This window comes from Mus musculus, chromosome 1 (genome assembly GCF_000001635.26).
Source record: "Mus musculus strain C57BL/6J chromosome 1, GRCm38.p6 C57BL/6J".
In the NCBI taxonomy this organism is placed as follows: domain Eukaryota; kingdom Metazoa; phylum Chordata; class Mammalia; order Rodentia; family Muridae; genus Mus; species Mus musculus.
This window is the reverse complement of record NC_000067.6, coordinates 72,524,418-72,548,962: the sequence shown is the minus strand read 5'-3', so window position 1 is coordinate 72,548,962 and position 24,545 is coordinate 72,524,418. Positions and strand designations below refer to the sequence as shown.

At 44.4% G+C, this 24,545-nt stretch overlaps 2 protein-coding genes across 4 annotated transcripts in view; one reads left to right on the top strand and one right to left on the bottom strand.

The window, feature by feature from the left end:
• Nucleotides 1-12,268, bottom strand: part of Smarcal1 (SWI/SNF related matrix associated, actin dependent regulator of chromatin, subfamily a-like 1) — a 100,096-nt gene extending 87,828 nt beyond the window's left edge. The window contains exon 1 of one of the 2 annotated variants that reach the window (XM_006496141.4): nt 12,194-12,268. The gene's annotated coding sequence lies outside the window, so the exon portion shown is untranslated. Of the gene's footprint in view, nt 1-11,809; nt 12,107-12,193 lie in introns of those variants that run through there. The other variant, XM_006496143.4, reaches the window with a different exon arrangement.
• The window catches only part of Marchf4 (membrane associated ring-CH-type finger 4), a 110,048-nt gene continuing 97,306 nt past the window's right edge, over nt 11,804-24,545 (top strand). The window contains exon 1 of one of the 2 annotated variants that reach the window (NM_001045533.2): nt 11,804-14,338. In NM_001045533.2, the coding sequence (NP_001038998.1) occupies nt 13,826-14,338 (513 nt within the window). In that variant the 5' untranslated portion in view covers nt 11,804-13,825. The remainder of the gene's footprint in view (nt 14,339-24,545) is intronic. The other variant, XM_006496112.4, reaches the window with a different exon arrangement.

Here is a 24,545-nt window from a genome sequence, read left to right as displayed (position 1 = left end):
GAGGGCTGACTGCTCTTCCAGAGGTCCTGAGTTCAATTCCCAGCAACCACATGGTAGCTCACAACCATCTTTAATGGGATCTGATGCCCTCTTCTGGTGTGTCTGAAGACAGCTACAGTGTACTCAAATAAATAAAAATAAATCTAAGAGAGAAAGAAAGAGAGGAAGAAAGAAAGAAAGAGAGAGAAAGGAAGAAAGAAAGAAAGAAAGAAAGAAAGAAAGAAAGAAAGAAAGAAAGAGAGAGAGGAAGAAAGGAAGAAAGAGAGAGAGAAAGGAAGAAAGGAAAAAGAAAGAGAGAGAGAGAGAAAGAGAAAGAGAGAGAGAGAGGAAGGAAGGAAGGAAGGAAGGAAGGAAGGAAGGAAGGAAGGAAGGAAGGAAGGAAGGAAGGAAGGCAAGCTGAGCAAGTCAGAGGAAGCAAGCCAGTTATGTAACATCCCTCCATGGCCTCTGCATCAACTCCTGCTTCCTGAAATCAGTCTGTGTGCTCTGATCTCTGAAGTGATAACCCTCCCTTTTTACGTGTAGTAAAAACTTTAAAGGGCCCACACGGGACTCCCCACGGGATCCTAAGGCCTCTGGTGAGTGGAACACAGCGCCTGCCCCAATCCAATCATGCGGAACCTGAGACTGCTGTACATAGGGAAGCAGGCTACCAGGGCCTGATCTGGGGCACAAGTCCCTTCCGCTCGACTCGAGCCCCGGGCTACCTTGCCAGCAGAGTCTTGCCCAACACCCGCAAGGGCCCACACGGGACTCCCCACGGGATCCTAAGGCCTCTGGTGAGTGGAACATAGCGCCTGCCCCAATCCAATCGCGCGAAACCTGAGACTGCTGTACATAGGGAAGCAGGCTACCCGGGCTTGATCTGGGGCACAAACCCCTTCCGCTCCACTCGAGTCCCGGGCTACCTTGCCAGCAGAGTCTCCTGACACCCGCAAGGGCCCACACAGGATTCCACAGGAGATCCTAAGTCCTCTAGTGAGTGGAACACAACTTCTGCCAGGAGTCTGGTTCGAACACCAGATATCTGGGTACCTGCCCTGCAAGAAGAGAGCTTGCCTGCAGAGAATACTCTGCCCACTGAAACTAAGGAGAGTGCTACCCTCCAGGTCTGCTTATAGAGGCTAACAGAGTCACCTGAAGAACAAGCTCTTAACAGTGACAACTAAAACAGCTAGCTTCAGAGATTACCAGATGGCGAAAGGCAAACCTAAGAATCCTACTAACAGAAATCAAGACCACTCACCATCATCAGAACGCAGCACTCCCACCCCACCTAGTCCTGGGCACCCCAACACAACCGAAAATCTAGACCCAGATTTAAAAACATTTCTCATGATGATGATAGAGGACATCAAGAAGGACTTTCATAAGTCACTTAAAGAATTACAGGAGAGCACTGCTAAAGAGTTACAGGCCCTTAAAGAAAAGCAGGAAAACACAGCCAAACAGGTAGAAATCATTAAAGAAAAACAGGAAAACACATCCAAACAATGTGATGGAAATGAACAAAACCATACTAGAACTAAAAGGGGAAGTAGACACAATAAAGAAAACCCAAAGCGAGGCAACGCTGGAGATAGAAACCCTAGGAAAGAGATCTGGAACCATAGATGCGAGCATCAGCAACAGAATACAAGAAATGGAAGAGAGAATCTCAAGTGCAGAAGATTCCATAGAGAGCATCGACACAACAGTCAAAGAAAATACAAAATGCAAAAGGATCCTAACTCAAAACATCCAAGTAATCCAGGACACAATGAGAAGACCAAACCTACGGATAATAGGAATTGATGAGAATGAAGATTTTCAACTTAAAGGGCCAGCTAATATCTTCAACAAAATAATAGAAGAAAACTTCCCAAACATAAAAAAAGAGATGCCCATGATCATACAAGAAGCCTACAGAACTCCAAATAGACTGGACCAGAAAAGAAATTCCTCCCGACACATAATAATCAGAACAACAAATGCACTAAATAAAGATAGAATATTAAAAGCAGTAAGGGAGAAAGGTCAAGTAACATATAAAGGAAGGCCTATCAGAATTACACCAGACTTTTCACCAGAGACTATGAAAGCCAGAAGAGCCTGGACAGATGTTATACAGACACTAAGAGAACACAAATGCCAGCCCAGGCTACTATACCCGGCCAAACTCTCAATTACCATAGATGGAGAAACCAAAGTATTCCACGACAAAAACAAATTCACACAATATCTTTCCACGAATCCAGCCCTTCAAAGGATAATAACAGAAAAGAAGCAATACAAGGACGGAAATCACGCCCTAGAACAACCAAGAAAGTAATCATTCAACAAACCAAAAAGAAGACAGCCACAAGAACAGAATGCCAACTCTAACAACAAAAATAAAAGGAAGCAACAATTACTTTTCCTTAATATCTCTTAATATCAATGGACTCAATTCCCCAATAAAAAGACATAGACTAACAGACTGGCTACACAAACAGGACCCAACATTCTGCTGCTTACAGGAAACCCATCTCAGGGAAAAAGACAGACACTACCTCAGAGTGAAAGGCTGGAAAACAATTTTCCAAGCAAATGGACTGAAGAAACAAGCTGGAGTAGCCATTTTAATATCTGATAAAATCGACTTCCAACCCAAAGTTATCAAAAAAGACAAGGAGGGACACTTCATACTCATCAAAGGTAAAATCCTCCAAGAGGAACTCTCAATTCTGAATATCTACACACCAAATGCAAGGGCAGCCACATTCATTAGAGACACTTTAGTAAAGCTCAAAGCATACATTGCACCTCACACAATAATAGTGGGAGACTTCAACACACCACTTTCTTCAAAGGACAGATCGTGGAAACAGAAACTAAACAGGGACACAGTGAAACTAACAGAAGTTATGAAACAAATGGACCTGACAGATATCTACAGAACATTTTATCCTAAAACAAAAGGATATACCTTCTTCTCAGCACCTCACGGGACCTTCTCCAAAATTGACCATATAATTGGTCACAAAACAGGCCTCAATAGATACAAAAATATTGAAATTGTCCCATGTATCCTATCAGACCACCATGGCCTAAGACTGATCTTCAATAACAACATAAATAATGGAAAGCCAACATTCACGTGGAAACTGAATAACACTCTTCTCAATGATACCTTGGTCAAGGAAGGAATAAAGAAAGAAATTAAAGACTTTTTAGAGTTTAATGAAAATGAAGCCACAACGTACCCAAACCTATGGGACACAATGAAAGCATTTCTAAGAGGGAAACTCATAGCTCTGAGTGCCTCCAAGAAGAAACGGGAGACAGCACATACTAGCAGCTTGACAACACATCTAAAAGCCCTAGAAAAAAAGGAAGCAAATTCACCCAAGAGGAGTAGACGGCAGGAAATAATCAAACTCAGGGGTGAAATCAACCAAGTGGAAACAAGAAGAACTATTCAAAGAATTAACCAAACGAGGAGTTGGTTCTTTGAGAAAATCAACAAGATAGATAAACCCTTAGCTAGACTCACTAAAGGGCACAGGGACAAAATCCTAATTAACAAAATCAGAAATGAAAAGGGAGACATAACAACAGATCCTGAAGAAATCCAAAACACCATCAGATCCTTCTACAAAAGGCTATACTCAACAAAACTGGAAAACCTGGACGAAATGGACAAATTTCTGGACAGATACCAGGTACCAAAGTTGAATCAGGATCAAGTTGACCATCTAAACAGTCCCATATCACCTAAAGAAATAGAAGCAGTTATTAATAGTCTCCCAACCAAAAAAAGCCCAGGACCAGATGGGTTTAGTGCAGAGTTCTATCAGACCTTCAAAGAAGATCTAATTCCAGTTCTGCACAAACTATTTCACAAAATAGAAGTAGAAGGTACTCTACCCAACTCATTTTATGAAGCCACTATTACTCTAATACCTAAACCACAGAAAGACCCAACAAAGATAGAGAACTTCAGACCAATTTCTCTTATGAATATCGATGCAAAAATCCTCAATAAAATTCTTGCTAACCGAATCCAAGAACACATTAAAGCAATCATCCATCCTGACCAAGTAGGTTTTATTCCAGGGATGCAGGGGTGGTTTAATATACGAAAATCCATCAATGTAATCCATTATATAAACAAACTCAAAGACAAAAACCACATGATCATCTCGTTAGATGCAGAAAAAGCATTTGACAAGATCCAACACCCATTCATGATAAAAGTGTTGGAAAGATCAGGAATTCAAGGCCCATACCTAAACATGATAAAAACAATCTACAGCAAACCAGTAGCCAACATCAAAGTAAATGGAGAGAAGCTGGAAGCAATCCCACTAAAATCAGGGACTAGACAAGGCTGCCCACTTTCTCCCTACCTTTTCAACATAGTACTTGAAGTATTAGCCAGAGCAATTCGACAACAAAAGGAGATCAAGGGGATACAAATTGGAAAAGAGGAAGTCAAAATATCACTTTTTGCAGATGATATGATAGTATATATAAGTGACCCTAAAAATTCTACCAGAGAACTCCTAAACCTGATAAACAGCTTCGGTGAAGTAGCTGGATATAAAATAAACTCAAACAAGTCAATGGCCTTTCTCTATACAAAGAATAAACAGGCTGAGAAAGAAATTAGGGAAACAACACCCTTCTCAATAGTCACAAATAATATAAAATATCTTGGCGTGACTCTAACTAAGGAAGTGAAAGATCTGTATGATAAAAACTTCAAATCTCTGAAGAAAGAAATTAAGGAAGATCTCAGAAGATGGAAAGATCTCCCATGCTCATGGATTGGCAGGATCAACATTGTAAAAATGGCTATCTTGCCAAAAGCAATCTACAGATTCAATGCAATCCCCATCAAAATTCCAACTCAATTCTTCAACGAATTGGAAGGAGCAATTTGCAAATTTGTCTGGAATAACAAAAAACCTAGGATAGCAAAAAGTCTTCTCAAGGATAAAAGAACTTCTGGCGGAATCACCATGCCAGACCTAAAGCTTTACTACAGAGCAATTGTGATAAAAACTGCATGGTACTGGTATAGAGACAGACAAGTAGACCAATGGAATAGAATTGAAGACCCAGAAATGAACCCACACACCTATGGTCACTTGATCTTCGACAAGGGAGCTAAAACCATCCAGTGGAAGAAAGACAGCATTTTCAACAATTGGTGCTGGCACAACTGGTTGTTATGGTGTAGAAGAATGCGAATCGATCCATACTTATCTCCTTGTACTAAGGTCAAATCTAAGTGGATCAAGGAACTTCACATAAAACCAGAGACACTGAAACTTATAGAGGAGAAAGTGGGGAAAAGCCTTGAAGATATGGGCACAGGGGAAAAATTCCTGAACAGAACAGCAATGGCTTGTGCTGTAAGATCGAGAATTGACAAATGGGACCTAATGAAACTCCAAAGTTTCTGCAAGGCAAAAGACACCGTCAATAAGACAAAAAGACCACCAACAGATTGGGAAAGGATCTTTACCTATCCTAAATCAGATAGGGGACTAATATCCAACATATATAAAGAACTCAAGAAGGTGGACTTCAGAAAATCAAATAACCCCATTAAAAAATGGGGCTCAGAACTGAACAAAGAATTCTCACCTGAGGAATACCGAATGGCAGAGAAACACCTGAAAAAATGTTCAACATCCTTAATCATCAGGGAAATGCAAATCAAAACAACCCTGAGATTCCACCTCACACCAGTCAGAATGGCTAAGATCAAAAATTCAGGTGACAGCAGATGCTGGCGTGGATGTGGAGAAAGAGGAACACTCCTCCATTGTTGGTGGGAGTGCAGGCTTGTACAACCACTCTGGAAATCAGTCTGGCGGTTCCTCAGAAAATTGGACATAGTACTACCGGAGGATCCAGCAATACCTCTCCTGGGCATATATCCAGAAGATGCCCCAACTGGTAAGAAGGACACATGCTCCACTATGTTCATAGCAGCCTTATTTATAATAGCCAGAAGCTGGAAAGAACCTAGATGCCCCTCAACAGAGGAATGGATACAGAAAATGTGGTACATCTACACAATGGAGTACTACTCAGCTATTAAAAAGAATGAATTTATGAAATTCCTAGCCAAATGGATGGACCTGGAGGGCATCATCCCGAGTGAGGTAACACATTCACAAAGAAACTCACACAATATGTACTCACTGATAAGTGGATATTAGCCCCAAACCTAGGATACCCAAGATATAAGATATAATTTGCTAAACACATGAAACTCAAGAAGAATGAAGACTGAAGTGTGGACACTATGCCCCTCCTTAGATTTGGGAACAAAACACCCATGGAAGGAGTTACAGAGACAAAGTTTGGAGCTGAGATGAAAGGATGGACCATGTAGAGACTGCCATATCCAGGGATCCACCCCATAATCAGCATCCAAACGCTGACACCATTGCATACACTAGCAAGATTTTATCGAAAGGACCCAGATGTAGCTGTCTCTTGTGAGACTATGCCGGGGCCTAGCAAACACAGAAGTGGATGCTCACAGTCAGCTAATGGATGGATCATAGGGCTCCCAATGGAGGAGCTAGAGAAAGTAGCCAAGGAGCTAAAGGGATCTGCAACCCTATAGGTGGAACAACATTATGAACTAACCAGTACCCCGGAGCTCTTGACTCTAGCTGCATATATATCAAAAGATGGCCTAGTCGGCCATCACTGGAAAGAGAGGCCCATTGGACTTGCAAACTTTATATGCCCCAGTACAGGGGAACACCAGGGCCAAAAAGGGGGAGTGGGTGGGCAGGGGAGTGGGGGTGGGTGGATATGGGGGACTTTTGGTATAGCATTGGAAATGTAAATGAGCTAAATACCTAATAAAAAATGGAAAAAAAAAACTTTAAAAAGAGCCAGTCACTAGGTCCATCCACACAAGGCAATGAATCTTAGGAGATGAGGGTCATTCTCTACCATAAGTCTGCTTGAATTCTGAACTATCTCTTGACATACAATATAGTAAAACAGACAAATATAAAAGATTCCACATGGCTCCTGGAAATTTAACTAAAAGCTAAATTATATTGCTAGACTCCAGGTTCAGTATGGCTCCTTGTAGAATTTCACCCTCGACACTCACCAACCCATGAACATAGGCTGCTTTTTTCAAGTCAGAATTTGAAGATGAAGTCTATTATTTAAGAGATAATAAGAATAAGGGGGAAAACTAAAGTCAGGTATACTGGTTCAAATATGTCATCCCAAAACTTGGAAAGCTGAGGCAGAAAGATAAAGAGTTGAGGCAGGCAGGCCAGCTTACAATAATGGGTTTAAGTTCAGCCTGGGCTATAGTGAAATCCTTCCATTAAAAAAATAGCTTTGGTAGGACACTTGCCAAAATGTATGTCCCTAGGATGATCCCCAAGAAGTTTGTTTTTAGTAATTTGGAAATACCCCTTTCATCCCTCCCCTTTCCTCCTGCTTCCTTCTTTCTTTCCTTCCTTCCTTCCTCCTTTTTTCCTGACAGGATTGTACTGTGTAGCCCTGGATGGCCTTGAACTAACAATCCTGCCTCAGCTTCCTGGGTGCTGGTATTACAAATGTATGCCACCACGCTCAGTAAGACTTTGTCTGTTTTTCTTTTATTTTTTTTTAAGATTTATATATTTCATGTGTATGAGTGTTGTGCTACGTGTTTGTATGTGCGTTTTCATGTGCATGCACGGTGCCTGTGGAGGTCAGAAGAAGGTGCTGTGTCCCTTGGCACTGGAGCTATAGATACTTGTAAGTCACCATGTGAGTGCAGGGAACTGAGGCCAGGTCCTTTGCAGGAGCAACATGCTTTAAACCACGGGTCCTTCCCTCCAGCCCAGAGAGTTTCTTAATTTATTCTTCCTCCCTGCCTTCTGTGTGCATGAGTAACATGTTGGTACATATGTGACCCAGCACATGCACGCACACCAGAGGATGACTTTGTGGACTTGGCTTTCTCTTTCCACCTTGACATGGGCCCCAGGGGTTCAACTCAGGTTGTTAGGCTTATGAAATACACACTTTACCTACTATGTCATTATCCTGGCCCCAAGAGTTCCTATTTTTAAATGAGTAGTCTAAGTACCTATGAAGAGGGTGTCTGGTTCGGTATAGAATAGATACTAATAATTTGCATATTAATAGAAATTCTGCAGCTATTCTTCAGGGTCCATGCATTTGAAGCTGGCCAATGGAGATACTGCAAAATTTGGGAAAGCAAATTGTAGGAAAGATTAGAAGACAGATGAATTATGTATAAGACTTGGCTGTGTGATCTCGAGCTCGGAGCTCTCTAATGCCTGTAAAGCCTCCTCAGTCTTTGGCACACTCTGTCTAGGCAAATAAGAGCAATAGCGGCTGGCTTGGAATCCCTTAGAGCCTCCCTGTTTAGAGAATTAAGTACAACAGCCTCTGGAATGAGTCAGGCTGTATGTCTAAGTGTCCTAATATTTCTTCCTAAACCTATTCTTTCAATCTCTCATTCCTTCACTGTTCTTGAAATTCAGATGACCCCAGCATCTTTGTATGTAATGAAATATATCTGAAAACATCCTCATTTAAGGGAATAAATCTATTAAAGGAGCTGAGAACTTTCTGGCGTGAAATGAAAAATATTGATTGCTTCCTACCTGTTAGCAATGAAATCCCATCCAGTTAATTAACCTGCTCAGGGATAAAGTTTATTTTCGCCCTTCACCTTCAGTTCCAAATCTTTAAAGCCATTAAAACAAGAACCTGGTCAATGAATAAATCTCACAGAGGGGCATTTAGAACCTTCTAGACACTGGCTCCACCCATCCTCTTGCCTGTACTTTCAGTTACTTGCCTCTAAGCACCTTCTAGGCAGCCTAACCGAGTGGAAGGGCTGACGTATTCTGTGTTCCTGAGGCCAAGAACGGCTTCCTTCTTCTGAATTCTATGTCTTTTAACTCAGCTTGAATGTCATCTCTTGAAAAAGGCTTTCCCAGAACTCTGGCACTGATCCCTAACTCCCCCAAACTCTTCCCACCTCTCCTAATTGCTGCTGAACTGTAGGCATTACCTCCCTAGTCTGAACCCTCCTACAACTTTTTATACTTTGATAGCACTTATTGTGTGCCTCACATTATCATTATTCCTGTGTTTCTGACATGAGACTCTCGAGGATTCAGCTCTAACCAATTCATTTGTGTGTTCCCGTATCTCCCAACACCATTCCTTACCTATGATTGGTGTTCAGTAAATGTTTTCTGAGTGTTTAAATGGAGACCCATTGATTTAACATTTTCTTTATGGTTGTTTTTCCTCTTGAGGCTCATGATTCAACACTAACATAGTGGGAGCCTAATTCAGTAAGATGTTCTGCAGGATTCGTATTACATTCTAAACAGAATCCACAAAATTCTGTCTTTCTATAGACAATCCAATTGTCCTTCCATTATTAGTAGCTTTCTAGTTACGGAAATCTTTCACTTGCACCAGCAGGGTGGGACAAGACAGTCTTCTTTTGGCCATCACCCATCTCTACAGTTCTGAATGCAGGCTCCAGATGTGGCCTTTCTATTTCCTGTTCCAGTTCACCGCACAACACAGCAGAAATTAGTATTTCATAGTTATAAAACCTTAAAACTCAAATTAAATGGGACATGTACTCAGTCATGTTTACATTGAAGGGGAGAAATATGCAGTTTCATTGAAAAAAGGCCGTTGATCCCTTAGGTCTTTTCCCTGATCACCTGCTGGTCTTTGAGTGCTGCACAGTATGTTCCTGCTGAAAATACAAATACTGGTCCGTGCAAGGACGTCTGAGTTATACAGAGGGACTCAAGCACGTGATGAGGTCAGTTTTATATCACCAGAGGCAGAGATGCAGGGTAGTGCAGAACACAGGTGCTTTCTAATAAAGTTTATTCTGCAGCAGTGTTCACGCAAGTATCAATAATATAAGCATTGTTTTATTGTTATTAAAACATTGGCATTGTTTTTATTGTATTTATTATATGTGTGTATGTGGGGGAGCATTGTGCGTCATGCTATACACATGGAAGTCAGAGAAAAAGTCGCAGCAGGAAGTTTTCTCCATCCACCAGGAACCCCTAGGATCAAGTTCTGGCCAGGCGTGGGGTCGAGCACTTTCACCTCTGAGCCATCTTAGTGGCCTAGCAAGCATCATTTTCTTTTTCTTTCTTTTTATTTTATCATTTTTTTCTGGAATCATTTTCCTTTTCTTTCTTTTTCTTCCTTCTCTTTCTTTCTTTCTTTCTTTCTTTCTTTCTTTCTTTCTTTCTTTCTTTTTTTCTAGCATCATTTTCAAATACTGACTTTGAGCAGGCTCTCAGCCTCCATGTCAGGTGCTGGGACATGATTCAGCCAAGCAGCCATGCTTGGTTGGCCAAGACCTAGAGATCATCCGCTCCCTCGGGCTCAGGGCGATGAATATCCATGGAGACACCAACAAAAGGGCAGCTTCCTTATGACTCACTGAGCGAGCTTTCATGCCAGTGATATTTTGGTGTGGTGATTTTACATTCTACTCTGTCTACAGCATCAGAATTTCTAAGTGCATTAGCATAATTAGCCCAGCTCTGTAGATGACTCATTGCAGTGTGTTTTCTAAGTCTGTGACCCTAACAGTAGTGGCAGGGGTGGGGCGGAGTGGGATTCTAAATTACAAATGGCCCAAGTCTGCAGTTGTAAACAGCAAGTATTGATACAGCTTGTTTTGGGCTTCCTTCTCTCTGGGTCTCTGCATTTAGGAATACTCTTCTGTTCATTGGAAATGCCTTGACAAGGATGGGTAGAGTGGTACAAATAAGAAGAAAGGGCAGAGGAAATTAAAGTCAACTTCCAATCTCTCCTCGCTGGTGGCTCTGTGGAAAATTCGGATGGGGGAAGGCTAGGGATTTTAGTTAGCATGAGGGTATATTATTGCCCTGGATTCTTATGAGTCACAGCCGAAAGAACGTAACAGCTTGAAGTAAAGATGACACTGGTAATGGTGGCTATATAACAAATATGTATTTTACCTCAAGCCTAGGAATATTAGGTTGACTTAGGCATATGAGAATAAAAATGAATCCAACACATAATGCAGGGTCAGGGAGAGAAGGGAGAGAGGAGAAGGAAGAGGAAGAGAAGGAAGAGGAGGAGGGGGAGGTCGAGGGGGAGGGGAGGGGGAGGGGGAGGAGAGAGGAGAGAAGATGAAAGAGGACATTTCCTTTCTTGTTGCAGTTTAAATTCTAGAAGGCAAAAATGCTTCAAGGTTTAAGAAGCACTTTTCTCGTGAGTTCTAAAGTCATGAGAGATTTAATCTCCACCAGGGGCCAGCTTCAATATGGAAGTCACAAAACTTTATCCTTTCTAAAGCTACCAAGTGACATCTACTTTAAGTGCGTGTAAAGAAGAGCATCATAGATTTTGGTTAAAAGGAAACTGTATTGGGTGTATACGTGCTGAGGGAAGCGGTGAGAGGGACGAACGGTGGACAGGGAGCTTACGAATGGTGCTGTCCACCCGAATTCTTTCTATCTGGGAAAAGACATTGGAGTGAATACACGCATCACTCCACCACCCAAGTTCCCATTCTGCCTCCTTTACTCTTCACTGCCTCCTCCCTCCTCTCCTAAATCCCTCCTTCTCTTCGTACCTCCCTTTCCCCTGGTTCCTCCCTATCTTCTTCCTCTTCCTTCAAACAGTTCTCTCTCCTCCTGTGGCTCCCTCTCTCCTAGTCTCTCGCTCTTTCCCTCCTCCATCCCTCAGCGGCGTCTGCGTCAGGCCCCCACTGGCATGACGCGCGGGGTCTGGGTGGGAGCTGTCCACTCACCCAGGTGCTGAACGCAGCAGCGGCTTCACGGCCGCTCGGGTGGGAGTAGCTGGGTGCCTTCTCCGCTCTAAGAAGGTTGTTTCCAGTCCTCGGACCGCCAGCCTACCGCCCGGCACCTCCCTTCCAGCACCACCCCTTTGGGAACTGAGCCAGGGGGGCAGCAGTCGCGGCGGCGGGTGCTGAGCAACCGCGGAAGACAACACCTGGCAGCAGGCTAGAATCTGATTTGTTTCCTTTTCGGCTTTTCTAAGAGATATATTTATATACGGTTCTGGGGAGTCTCCAGGACCAAGCTGGAGCCAAGTGCCGTCTGTCTGACCATCTCGACCACACCGTCTCTATTCCTCCTCCCCACCTTCAGCTTACACCGCAAACAAGCCTTACCTCGGTGCATCTGGGAGAGGTAGCAACAGCAAGCGAGCCTAGCCAGCCAGAGGCAGCCGGAGGAAGGAGGGGCGGCGTGGGGGTGGGAGCAAAGAGCGGGCCGAGGCCGCCCAAGGTGGGGGGAGCGGGGGCAGAGCTGTCGACAGGACCTGACAGCCGCCCTCCTCCACCCCCACCCACCAGAAGCACTCTTTCCTGATTATCCGAGAACTGAATTGTTCCATTAGTATTATTTTATTTTTTATTCTCCCCATCACTTCCCCACCGCCCCTACCCCCACGCCTGCCTCGTCTGTGGTTGCATGGCAGCACTGCCCGGGTGCGGGGGCTCAGGGCCAGCCCCTCGGGAAGGAAGAGGAGGAGGATCATGAAGCCTGGAGTCGCGACCGCGCTGGACCGCGGGCAGCAGCCAGAGGACCAGCTGGAGCAGCCCCCGCCTGGGAGACACCAGGACGCAGACCAGCAGTCGCTTCTGCCGCCACAGCAGCAGCGCCGGGCGCGTGCAGACCCAGAGCAGGAGGAGGAGGGCGACAGCGACCCAGAAGAGGACGAGGAGGAGAAAGCGAAGCCACTCTCCAGCCCGGACCTGCCCATTTTCCAGCTCTCGAACCTCGCCCGAAGGGACCTTTGATGGAACCAAGGGGAGGGGCCTCCGACTTACAGACTGCAGCTGGAGTGGGCTGGGGGCTGAGATCATGTAACTATTCCCCTTTACTCTCCCCTCCCACAAGCCCCTCTTCGCTACCTCCTTTCTCAGATCCTTCTGTCACCTTCTCAACCCCAAACACACACCCTTCCTCTATTCAGGACCTTAAGCTCTGGAAGGCAGCAGCCCTCCGAGGGTTAAGGATCTCTTTTTCCTCCATCCTTTCCCGGTCCACCGCCCTATATCCCACCTCTTCTGTGTAGCCTTTTGGCTGCATAGGCGAAGCACAAGGCGAAGCTCTTTGCCCAATTTCACCCACAACCAGCCCCCCTAATTCCTCTCTTAAAAGCAACTCTGGTGCTGCTGGAGGTCAATTGTCCTGGTTTTCTGCCCAAGAGAATTAGGACGTCTTCTACCCCCACCCAATCTTGCCTTTCCCCAACCACTTCATACTACCTGAGACAGTCTGTCTTTCTCTCTCTCTCATGTGCAATTCTCAATTCTTTACTGAGCTGAGTTCCCTAAGCTGCTCCAAATTTGATTTATATCCACCGTTTTTATATAAAAGAGATTTACCACAGCCTAGAGAATTGAGAAGAACCTAGCAACCCTTTCTTTGGGAACTTTTAACTATTAGACATTGGTCATGCATCCCAGCCCCGATGCTTCTGTTGCCCTACTCCCAGCAGTGTTCAGGGGTCAAAGACAGAAAGGAGACAGCAGCCAGAACTAAGTCTGAGGTTGGGGCGGGGCTGCTAGAGCAAGAAAAACTTTTTTTACTTTGCATTTCCTTAGTAGCGTTCAGAATCATTGACTCACAGTTGTCAGTCCAAGAGGGTAATTTATTTGCTGCTTGGAGGGGTTATAAGAAGAGCCAATAAGAAAGGTTCCTCCATAACACAGGAACACTGTGGACCCCAAGCCCCACCCTACCCACCTCTTCAAAGACTCCAGCTGCCCCTCTCCAGTCCTCTGCTTCCCTATCACATGCTCATGCCCCTGGGTGGGCTGCTGTGGTGGTGGTGCTGCTGCTGCGGCTGGTACAGCTGTGGACTGTGCACCCCAGCTCCCCAGATGTTGCGCCACCAGGGTCTCCTCAAGTGCCGCTGTCGAATGCTCTTCAATGACCTGAAGGTTTTCCTACTGAGGCGCCCCCCTCCAGCGCCCCTGCCCATGCACGGCGACCCTCAGCTCCCTGGTGTGGCGGCCAACAACAACACCCTTCCGGCTCTGGGTGCCGGGGGGTGGGCAGGCTGGAGGGGCCCCCGAGAAGCGGTGGGCAGGGAGACCCCTCCTCTGCCACCTCCACCACCTTTGCCTCCTTCTGGGGATGATGACTGGGATGGCCCAGCCACAGGGCCACCTGCCTCCCTGCTCAGCAGTGCTTCCTCTGATGAATTCTGTAAGGAGAAAACTGAGGACTGCTACTCTCTGGGAAGTAGCTTGGACAGTGGTATGAGAACTCCCCTCTGCCGCATCTGTTTCCAGGGACCAGAACAGGTGAGTCCTCCCCCTGCTTCCCCTGCTTTGGTGTGTGGTATCTCCGGGCTGGGCAGATTGCCATTTAATTATTTGCCCCAGGGATCTATTGTGCGATGTCTAGTGTCAAGGGCTGTAGTGTTTCAAGTTTCTCAATGTTTCTTGTAGAGAAGCTGACCAATAGGTGCAGGGAGTCTGTTTGGTAACAAACTCAGTTGTACATTGGTTTTGTACCCTCTCCCAAAGTAAGTCTTTTCAATTTCACCCTCAAACTTCTACCAGCATCTCAGAACAGAAGCCCCAGAAGCTATGAAATAGGAGCCTCAGAGGGCCCTTCCAGCTTGTTGCTAAGAACCACTTTTAGCTGGTTTCTTGCTAGTGGAATCACACACCCCATCCCAAGCCCATATCCAGCTCTACATTCAGATTTCTTCCTTTCTTGAAGCTGTGACAAGATGATGGTCTTGCCTCCTATTCTCACAGATTGAAGTGCAAAAATCCTGTTTGGGTTTTGTTTGCTTTGTTTCTTTGAGGCTACTTCAATTTTCCAAGACACTTCTTGGTGATCTTGATTTTTTCCTTATTGGAAGCAAATACTCTAAGTCAGAGTGAGTTTAAGTGAAAGAATCTTGATCTTTTCCCCTTCCCTTGCCTCCCCTTAAACTTTCAACATCCATGGCATGGAACAGAGTTTTTTTTTTCTTTTCTTTTCTTTTTTTTTTTTAGAGTCAGGCAAATTCTCCCTTCCTTGTCTATTCAGATCTCTGCAGACAGCACTCCTGTCAGTCCACTGACTGCCTGGTGTCCACCAGACAGATATGCTAATTGACATCAGTTCTGACTTGTGAGAACACATAACAAAGAGTCCCAGGTAGAAAAGGCTCACCTGTGAATCAGGTCTGGCTGGTGATGCAGCAGAGGGAACATCTGACTGGGATGTGGGCAGGGCTCTGTGTTCACCTCAGAGACCTCTTCAGCAGTTTGGGTCTTCACAGATAGGTGTCAGTGCAGCAGGATGCTACACTGGTGTTCCTGATAAACCCTGCTCTTGCTTACAATGTGAGCTGCAGTCTTAGCTGACAATTTCATTCATTTTTCTTCCCATGTTTCTGAATGGGCAGAGCACTTAGAGACTGGTGATGCCTTGGGACAGCAGCCTGGGCATTATGAGAGGAAGTAGGGAATAAGTATCTCAGAGATTGGGCTCCTCCTCCTTATGACTATGATAACCTGAAGCAGCAAAGGCAATGCTGGTGGACGAGGAGGTCCACACTGCTTGTTCAGTGCCTTTCTTCCAGCACAGCGCTCCATTGCTAATACCAAGCTTCTGTAGGTGTGTGGGTCTGTGGCTGATGGCAAAGATGAGCCTCACTTTGCATCAGAATTTGTCTCATTCAGGGGGCCTCAGCTTTTCCATAACATAGAGTGATTTTGCTTATTAACTTCCTGAACTATTTCTTCCCTCTCCCATATGGGCTGGCGCATGTGTGCGTATCATGGGGGGCTGTTGGAAACGCGCCTTCTGGCAAGAGCTCTCTTGTCTCTAGAAAACAGCAAGTCTTGGAACGTGTGCTGAGATAATATTTCACCTGCTGTGAAGTATTCTTCAAATAACTCTATGCCTTTAGGCCTCTTTTCCAACTTCCATGAGTTACCACTTGCTTCCCATATCTTTCCTTGGTAGGAGAGCCCAGAAGTGTGAAAATACCTTGTAAGAGATTAACATATGATTAACATTTTTTTTGATCATGGAAAAGCTGTATTTTATTGGAAAAAAAAAACCATTAGCAATAACTCTGAAATGCCCGCTTGTGGTACAAGTTCTGATTAATGGTTGGGGACTTTTGTCATTGTTTATCATCTTTACTATGTGTCATAAATGGAACTTGGAATAAAAAAAAGCTAACATCACTAGAGGAATGGGTTCTCTTATTATGCGGGAGGATGGGAGGGGCTGTGTCTGCATTGAGACCAGACAAAATCAAGCCACTTCTTAAAGATTATCTTGTTTGGGAGGCTTTATTCCTTGTCAGAGCCAAGTTGTTTTAATGGGACTGCGTTACACTGGTAACTAGAGAAATGTGTCATGTTAGATTGGAGAATATGGTTTCCCACCGTCTTCTCACTTTTCTTCACAGAATTTCAATGAGGAAGGAAGACAAAAGAGAGAGAGAGGCTGGGGTCCTCTAGAGAAAGATGCAAAATGAGAGGTGGGCGTAGAGAAGGAAAGAGAGGGAGATGGAGAAGTAAGTGAGAGAGAGAGAGAGAGAGAGAGAGAGAGAGAGAGAGAGAGAGAGAGCACTGTGAAGCAGTTGTCTACCTGGTCTAAGAGAGGAGTGATTTGCCACCCAAACAGCTGAATGTCTTGGCCTTTTCCATGTTCAAACAAAGGAACTAAAAACTTCCCCTCCCACACACCACGCTCTCGTTTGCCACTACTCTAGGATCCAAAAGATTGACAAAAATAAAGATTTGGCCTCTTCTCGCAATGCTTACAGGATTGTGGTGAGGGGTTAGCGGAGGGTTGCTAAATTCACACCTGCAGGTTTCCACGGAGGACTTTGCATCCATTCGCTTGTGTTGTGCACAAGGCATCCGTGAGGGAACAAAGCAAAGGAGAGTTCTGCTGTGTTGAAGCTGGCCTTCCAGTGGGGACACAGCAATGGGCAGATGACCTAGCAGACAAACAAGGTGATTTCAGATGGTGATGCACAGTGAAAACAAGGAAGTCAGGAACAAACAGGAAGATGAGTTCAGAATGAAGGAAGAGGAAGGGATGAGACACGTGTGTCTATACTCCATGGGACCAACTGGACGAGCCTTCCTAAGAGTGCTCTGTCCGTCCAAGCTGTCATTTAAGTGATGAGGAGGACCCAGCAGGGCACAGATTTGGGGGGAAAAACCATTCCATTGAAACAACAACACTCCCCCCCCAATCCAAATGTGAGCAGACTTAGAATATTTGAGGAACAGTGGAGGAGATCTGGGAGAAAGAAAGATAAGGTGTGAACCAATGCCTTGAGGACCTGTTGACACCATGCTGGAAAGTTCCTGAGTAGCCATTTTGTTCTCCTCTCAGGCATTTGTTCCAAAAAGACCATGTTCAAAGGCCCCTGAGGGAATATGTTAGGGGCTTTTGTACAGCCCTCTACTCTCTACTTGTGGCTAATGCTATCCAACCCCCCCCTGGAAGAATAGTGCAACATGGTAAGCTGAGGCTGCCTGAAGTCAGATGGCCCTAATTGGAGTGAATAACTAGTTACATGGCCGAATGGTGTGCTTCCTCAGATTCCTCGTTTGTAAAATCCCCTGCTTTGTAGGGTGACTCTGAACACCAAGTCAGATACTACAAGAATAGCTGTGGCAGTGTTCTGTTACTGTCTATTATCTCTCAGGTGCACGACAGTGCTCCCTTGCTTTGTTAAAGTGTGCCCCAGCTCATAGGCTGGCAGAGGGCTGAGGACTTTCATGGATGGCTTCTCTTGCATGTGTTACGCGCTAGGCACAGAGTGCTGTCCCTCTGCTTCAAGCTCCAAAGTCTTTATTAAGAGCCAACTTAAACCTGCTGCTTTGCTGAACAGTGGCTAAGAGATCCACGTTAGATGTGGCCCGGTCCTCTAGGATGTCACAGCCTAATCCAGACATCACAGGGTCTGACCGAGATCAAGAACACACAGATGATGAACCTGAGTGAATGTCTTTATTATCTGAACAAGAAAGAGGCAGGTTTCCAAACAGCCAGTGGGGTGGATACCTATTCAGAAAGACAGGAATGCAGGATTCGCAGGGATTTGTTATTTTTTTCCCCCCAATTAGTCAGGAAGGCTTCTCTGTTGCTGCTGAAGACCAAGGGAGAAGAAACAGATTCAGGCTGAAAGGTTGAGGTTTGAGAGGAAGCAGCAGAAGAGATGAGAGAAAGTGTGCCTTCTCAAAGAGTGAAACCACCTGCTCCACGGGAAGCTGCAGGATGCCTGGAGGGCCATGGGGCTAATGGCCAAGGATGCAGCCCAGAGCAGGGCAGGCAGGGGCTGCATATTTTGGATCTAAGGAAAAGCAGGAAACAGGTTTTGGGGAATTTAACAAACTTGGGTGCCTTTCGTATTCTTTGGGGTTAGCTTCCAGAAAGCTCTGTTCACAGAGCTTTACTAGAATAAAGGTTTTACAAGGGGAAGGGGAAACTGCCAAACGCACTGAGAACTCAAAGGTAGAGATTGAGAAGAGCAGTTTAGGACCAGATAGTGTATTTATTCTTCTAGGAATGGCAGTTTGTTTGTGTATTTCCTTGTGTGCTTACTACATTACCGTCTCCTCACACAACGAATAGACCCACACCGAAAACTTCCAGATCTTAGGCAATGATGATAGTAGAAGCGCACGTACTGTAAGCTAAGATATTTACAGGTAATAAAACCAGCTAACGAACTGTTAAATACAACCATTCTATCCTCTGAACCTGACTACTGTGCCTTCAGAGCAACCAGGAAAACGAATATGAATTTACAATGTTTACATTTGTCTGAATTATGCATTAGCCAATGGAGATAGCCTCAGACTACTCTGATTCTCTTGTTTAAGTTCTGCCCATACCATTCCCTGAGAAGTGGTTTCTTCCCTTAGTCCTCTAGCCTAGGAGGGAAGTTCATAGACATGAAGAAGAAAATCCTGCGGGTCCTGGGAGCAGGCTCTTGTATATCTGGGCAGGAACTCCAGGTTCCCAGGTAATTGGAGCATTTTCTAGAAGAGGCACAGGGTTCCTCAACCTTGCAGACTCCTTCTCTGTGGACCAGTGTGCTTGTAGAGGGGACAGCTCTTAACCTCCTAAAGCCAGGGACACTTGCCTGGGTCTAAGGGAAGCGTCATGAAAGGACTCTAAGATCCTGGAAGGAAGCAACCTGTAGGTGCTTTTTCTTCACCAGATCATCAGATCTCAGCCCAGTATCTGACACATGCTTCACATTCTAAATTAACTGATGAAATGCTTGCTCAAGTGGATGTATCCCCAGTCTGGGTAATTGAAGTAAAAAAAGGAATGTTTAGGAAGAAAAAAAGCCAAAAACCAAAAAAACCCAACCAAACCAAAATCATTGCCATCCAATGTTGAATGTTGTCTAAAAGAAGGGCCACAAACCCAGTGCCTTGGCCAGTGAGGGATTTCCACAGACGTCAACTTGGGTTTTGATACTATTCTATCATTCTATCTAACTTAGGCAAAACGGAATAGGCTGCCTTCGAGGGGAAGTATATAGATGACTGGGTCTTGGATGACTCAAGATCCCTTCCTGGTTTGAGTTTCAGTTCACAAATGACACTGTTGGGAGAGTCCACAGGGGTCTCTTAAAATCTAAGCAGAGAGAAATGGCACCCTGTCTTCTGCAAAGCTTCTCTCACAGCAGGATATCTTGTCCCAGTATGCAGAGTATACATAGTATTCTAATGTGTCCTTAACGAATGAATGGTCTCTCATGTGTTTATAGGAACTCTAAATTGTTGATCGTAATATGATTGGTACAATTGCAACTTTTTGCCACGCACATACCAGGGTAGGGGAGCAAGCCCTTCATGGTGGAGCAGCAAGACACCACTGTGGACTTAAGAATACAGATTCATCCAGTAAAGATGGCTGCCACCTTCAGATTTTTCATTGCTGCCTTTAGTTTCTACCTCCATTCAAAGTTTCTAATTCACCGGAAAGTGATGGCGCACGCCTTTAATCCCAGCACTTGGGAGGCAGAGGCAGTCGGATTTCTGAGTTTGAGGCCAGCCTGGTCTACAAAGTGAGTTCTAGGACAGCCAGGGCTATACAGAGAAACCCTGTCTAGAAAACAAACAAACAAACAAAAAAGTTTCTAATTCAGTTTCTAACAGTCTTGCTTAAACTGGAAGCTCCAAGGACCCTTTCTTTATCCTAGACCCTTACTAATGCTCTCCTTGTCTGTTGGGTGATAGAATAAAAATGTTCAAATCTCACAGGCGAGTACCTGGATAGTTTTCATTTTTGTGTATTATTGACATGCGCATACCATGCTTGTGAAAGTACCAGGATATGTTGCTTTCTGTCTATCTCTGTCTCTCCTATACACACACACACACACACACACACACACACACACACACACACACACACACACTGAGAGAGACACAGACAGAGACAGAGAGATAGAGAACCAGGGATGGTTTGGGGAAGATACTGTTGTCTTGACAGCTGTATAGTACAGTTTTAAAATCAATTGTCTGTTGACCCTCCACATCAGCAGTTCTCAACCTTCCTAATACTGAGATCTTTTAATACAGTTCTTCATGTTGTGGTGACCGCCCAACCATAAAATTACTCTTATTGCTACTTCATAACTGCAACATAAATATCAGATATGCAGGATATCTGATATGCAACTCCATGTGAAAGGGTTATTCAACCCCCAAGCGGTCACGACCCACAGGTTGAGAACTACTCTCCACATGATGCTCTCACTAGAGTAATCTTGAACTTGCCAATCTACTTCAGTTTGGGGAGGACTGGGGGATTTATTGGGTGTGGCTTCAAGCTCAGCCATTCATATAGAGAGTTAATATAGCTGGGAAGGCAGGAAGTTGTAAAATATAGACTCCATGAGAGCCTGAGAGAAGACAAACATGGGGAAATGATGAGAACGTGAGTGCTGGAGAAGCCCAGCTTTGTCTTTTGAGTTTAGGGGAGGGAGGGAAGCTGAAGGAAGGGGACATGCTAAAAGGACCGTGGAAGTGAGCAGGCACTTGTTTGCTGGGGAGAAGCCGAGATGGAGGTGAGCCTGGATGTAAAGGAGCTGCCAAGTGAATATTGTGAACCCAAGCTGCATAGATAGCACCCCCCACCCTAAGATGTATTGTGCGCAAGCCAGGATTTGCATATGTACATTGCATACAGTGCATATTTGACACCTCCTTGTTTGGATGTGAAAAACAAAAGTGAGAGTACACAACCTTGGAACAAAATTGAGTAAATTACATTTTCAGGATATTTTTATTTGTTCTTTGACAATTTCATACATACATATGAGTATGCAACATTCCTGTTTACTCCGAATTCCCCTTCCCACTCCCCCCCAAATTCCCCTGAATATCCTCAACTTCAAATCTTCTCCTTTTATTTTCCCTTCTATAACCCACTGAGTCCCATTACTGTTGCCTGTTAGAATGCTTGACCGATCCTGTTGGCTCCATCTTGTGTGGACAACCACAGCAGCAGTGAACTTATGAGTGCAGTGACCGTACCAATCCCAGAAGACAGCATCTCAAGAGCCCTGCTCCCATCATCCATCCATCTCTGACATTCTCCCCTCCTCCTTTTCTGCAGTGTTCCCTGGGTCTTGAGTTGCAGGGTTGAAACAGATGTCCCATGCGGAGATTATACTCAATGATCATTTATCCTCAGCATGTTGATCAGTTAAAAGTCTCTGCAATAACTGCGCACTGCAGAGAGATGCTTCTTTGGCCAACATGAGAACATTAGCCTATGGTATAAACAGAGATATTTAGAAGGCGATTGGACAGTATGTCCATGCAGAAAAGCAACAGTAATAGGCTTTTCACTGTGTCCCTTGGGCTCCCAGGCTGTGGGTCTTTGACCATGTTTGTAGTATTAAGTATGACTTTCCTCATGAGGAACAGGCTCACATCCAGTCAGAAAGTGCTTGGTTATCTCTCTAACCTTCATGCCACTGTCACACTAGTGGGTGTAGCCTGCCTAGCAGGTCAGTGTGGTGCATTCATGGTTCAGCACTGGGAAATGACGTTGTCCCTCTCCGTGGCCTTCTTCTGGTACTGTCAAAGTTAGCCAAAATGGAGGAAGGTTTCTGTTCAGTTCCAGCTTGGTTCCTCTGTTCTACAATCCATGGGTGTTGCATCTTCAACAAAAGGGTTTTACCATCAGTTACGATAACAACAACAGCGATCACCTGTGTTGTTTGAGGGATTCTTACGTAGAGTCTTCATGACGGATAACTTGTAGGGAGATATCCAGTCTTGGCAACTGATAGTTCCATTGATAGTCCATGTCTTCTGGGGGAAAGCATCGTCAACCCATGTGAGTCATCTGTGTTCAAACTCTAATATAATTTTTTTTTTTGAGACAAGTTCTCACTATATAGCTTTAGTTGTCCTGGAACTCACTATGTGGACCAGTCTAGACATCTGTCTGCCTCTGCCTCCCAAGTGCTAGATTTAAAGGGACATGCCACTATGTCTGACTTTAATAAAAACTTTTAAAGATTCATTTTATGTTTAAGTCGTGTGTGTGTGTGTGTGTGTGTGTGTGTGTGTGTGTGTGTGTGTGTGTGCAGATAAGTGCAGGTGCACCAGAGGCACTGGATTCCCCTGCAGCTGGAGTTACAGATGGCTGTGGTCCACCTGACACAGATGCCTGAGGTCCCTGCAAGAACAGTATGTGTTCTTAACTACAGACCCAGTTCTCCAGAGGTTACCCAGTTGCATTGCGATAATTATCTTAATAAATGAGTGGGTTTCCATAATATTTTTCCTACATCTATAGGTCAACCAACTCTCCACTGTCTCCTCTCTCCTCCCCCACTGCCCCAATTCCAACTTAAACCTTAAATCCCAAGCCCCTCTTCTCTAGGTTTGTATAACGTGTGTGCTGTTAGCTCCTCATCACTCAAAGCCTCTTCCTTCCCCACTCAGAGCCGCTTTAGCTTCCTGATCTCTACAGACTCCAAGTTAAACATGCAAAGCTAAAATTTCAAAGCTAGCATCTCCATATGGCATATTGTATGGCATTTGTCTTGCTAGGCCTACAAGCAAATCTATAATTTACATTTTGAGTAACAAGTAGAGGTCATCAGAGAAAAAAAGGTAGGGAATTAGAACATATAGGCTCTGCCTAACTTTAGGATCCAAGGAGTTACCTCTCGCGCCATAAAAGGGTAGCTAATGTGAAATTCAGCTGATTGCTTTCATGAGAATTCCTTTTCTTCTCTTTTTCTTTTTCTCGTTTTTTATTCATTCATTAATTCATTTGTTTGTTTATTTCAGGCAAAGCCTGACTATGCTAGAACTTACCATGTAGACCAGGCTGGACTTCAACTCACAAAGATACACCTGCCTCTGCCTCCCAAGTGCTGGGATTAAAAGTGTGTGCCACCATGTCATAAAGATTTTTGACTCTAGGCTGTGTGAAGTTGGCAGTTGAAGCTAACCAGAATAGAAACTAAACTCCATAAAATGGTGTTTAGGATGAATAGAAACAGTAAAAACAGTTAGCAGTACTGGGTTAGGTTACACAGTGGGACAAATGCTCAGGGCTAGTCTATGAAGTTTCAAGTTGTCTTCGGAATTACTGAGAAAGACAGATGAAATTATTTTCCTTGTTTATAGAAAGGTTAACTTGAATGTGATGAAAGAGAATCAATATCTACAGAGCCCTCTTGAAGCTGCCGTCATGGCTAAGACGTGACTCTGCACATAGTAGAAGGTTAGTAATTGTCGAACCTTTCTCCTCCTTCCTGGGGCATGTTTATCCCAGGTTAATAATGCTATCTGTGGTCCCTAGTATATTCAATGTAGAAAGTACATGTGGGCATATATTTGTGCATTCATATGTGTGCAAATTAAAATTCCAAATATGAGGTCTATGGATAACCTCCTCAGAGCCCAACCAATTTAATTTTCTGATACTGAAAGGACAAAGACTGGTGATTGTTTTTCTGGCAACCACAGTAATCATTTTCTTGGCTTGAGACCTCAGGGCCAGAAACACACTTTTCCTTATTCTTTTGAAGAATTATAGCATAAACACACTTTAAAAAAAAACCCACCCACCTAAACAGGATAAATACCTTGTATCAACTACCGCCCATGTCTCAAGGAATGTTGACAAGGGGTTTCATGTCGAAGGATGTGATTTCATTCCCACTTAGATTATCTTAGATTATTTATTTCACGTCCCTGGATTTGGAAGCCGTTGTTTATAAGAAAGAATACAATACTGAGTTGGACACTTGTAAGAAGTTGAACAGATACACAACAGATCTAAGCACATGACAGCTTTTCATGAGTTAGGGCATAGCTCCCTTTCCATCAGCATGTCTTAGGGACTTCCCAGGTTCCCTCTCTGGAACCCTTAGAAGATCAAATGTTTAAGGACATATTTGGACCTCAGTGAGACCCCAGCATTAAATATTATTGTTGCATGTGCTTAGACCCAGAGCCTCTGCTCAGCAGCTCCCATTACTGTGAT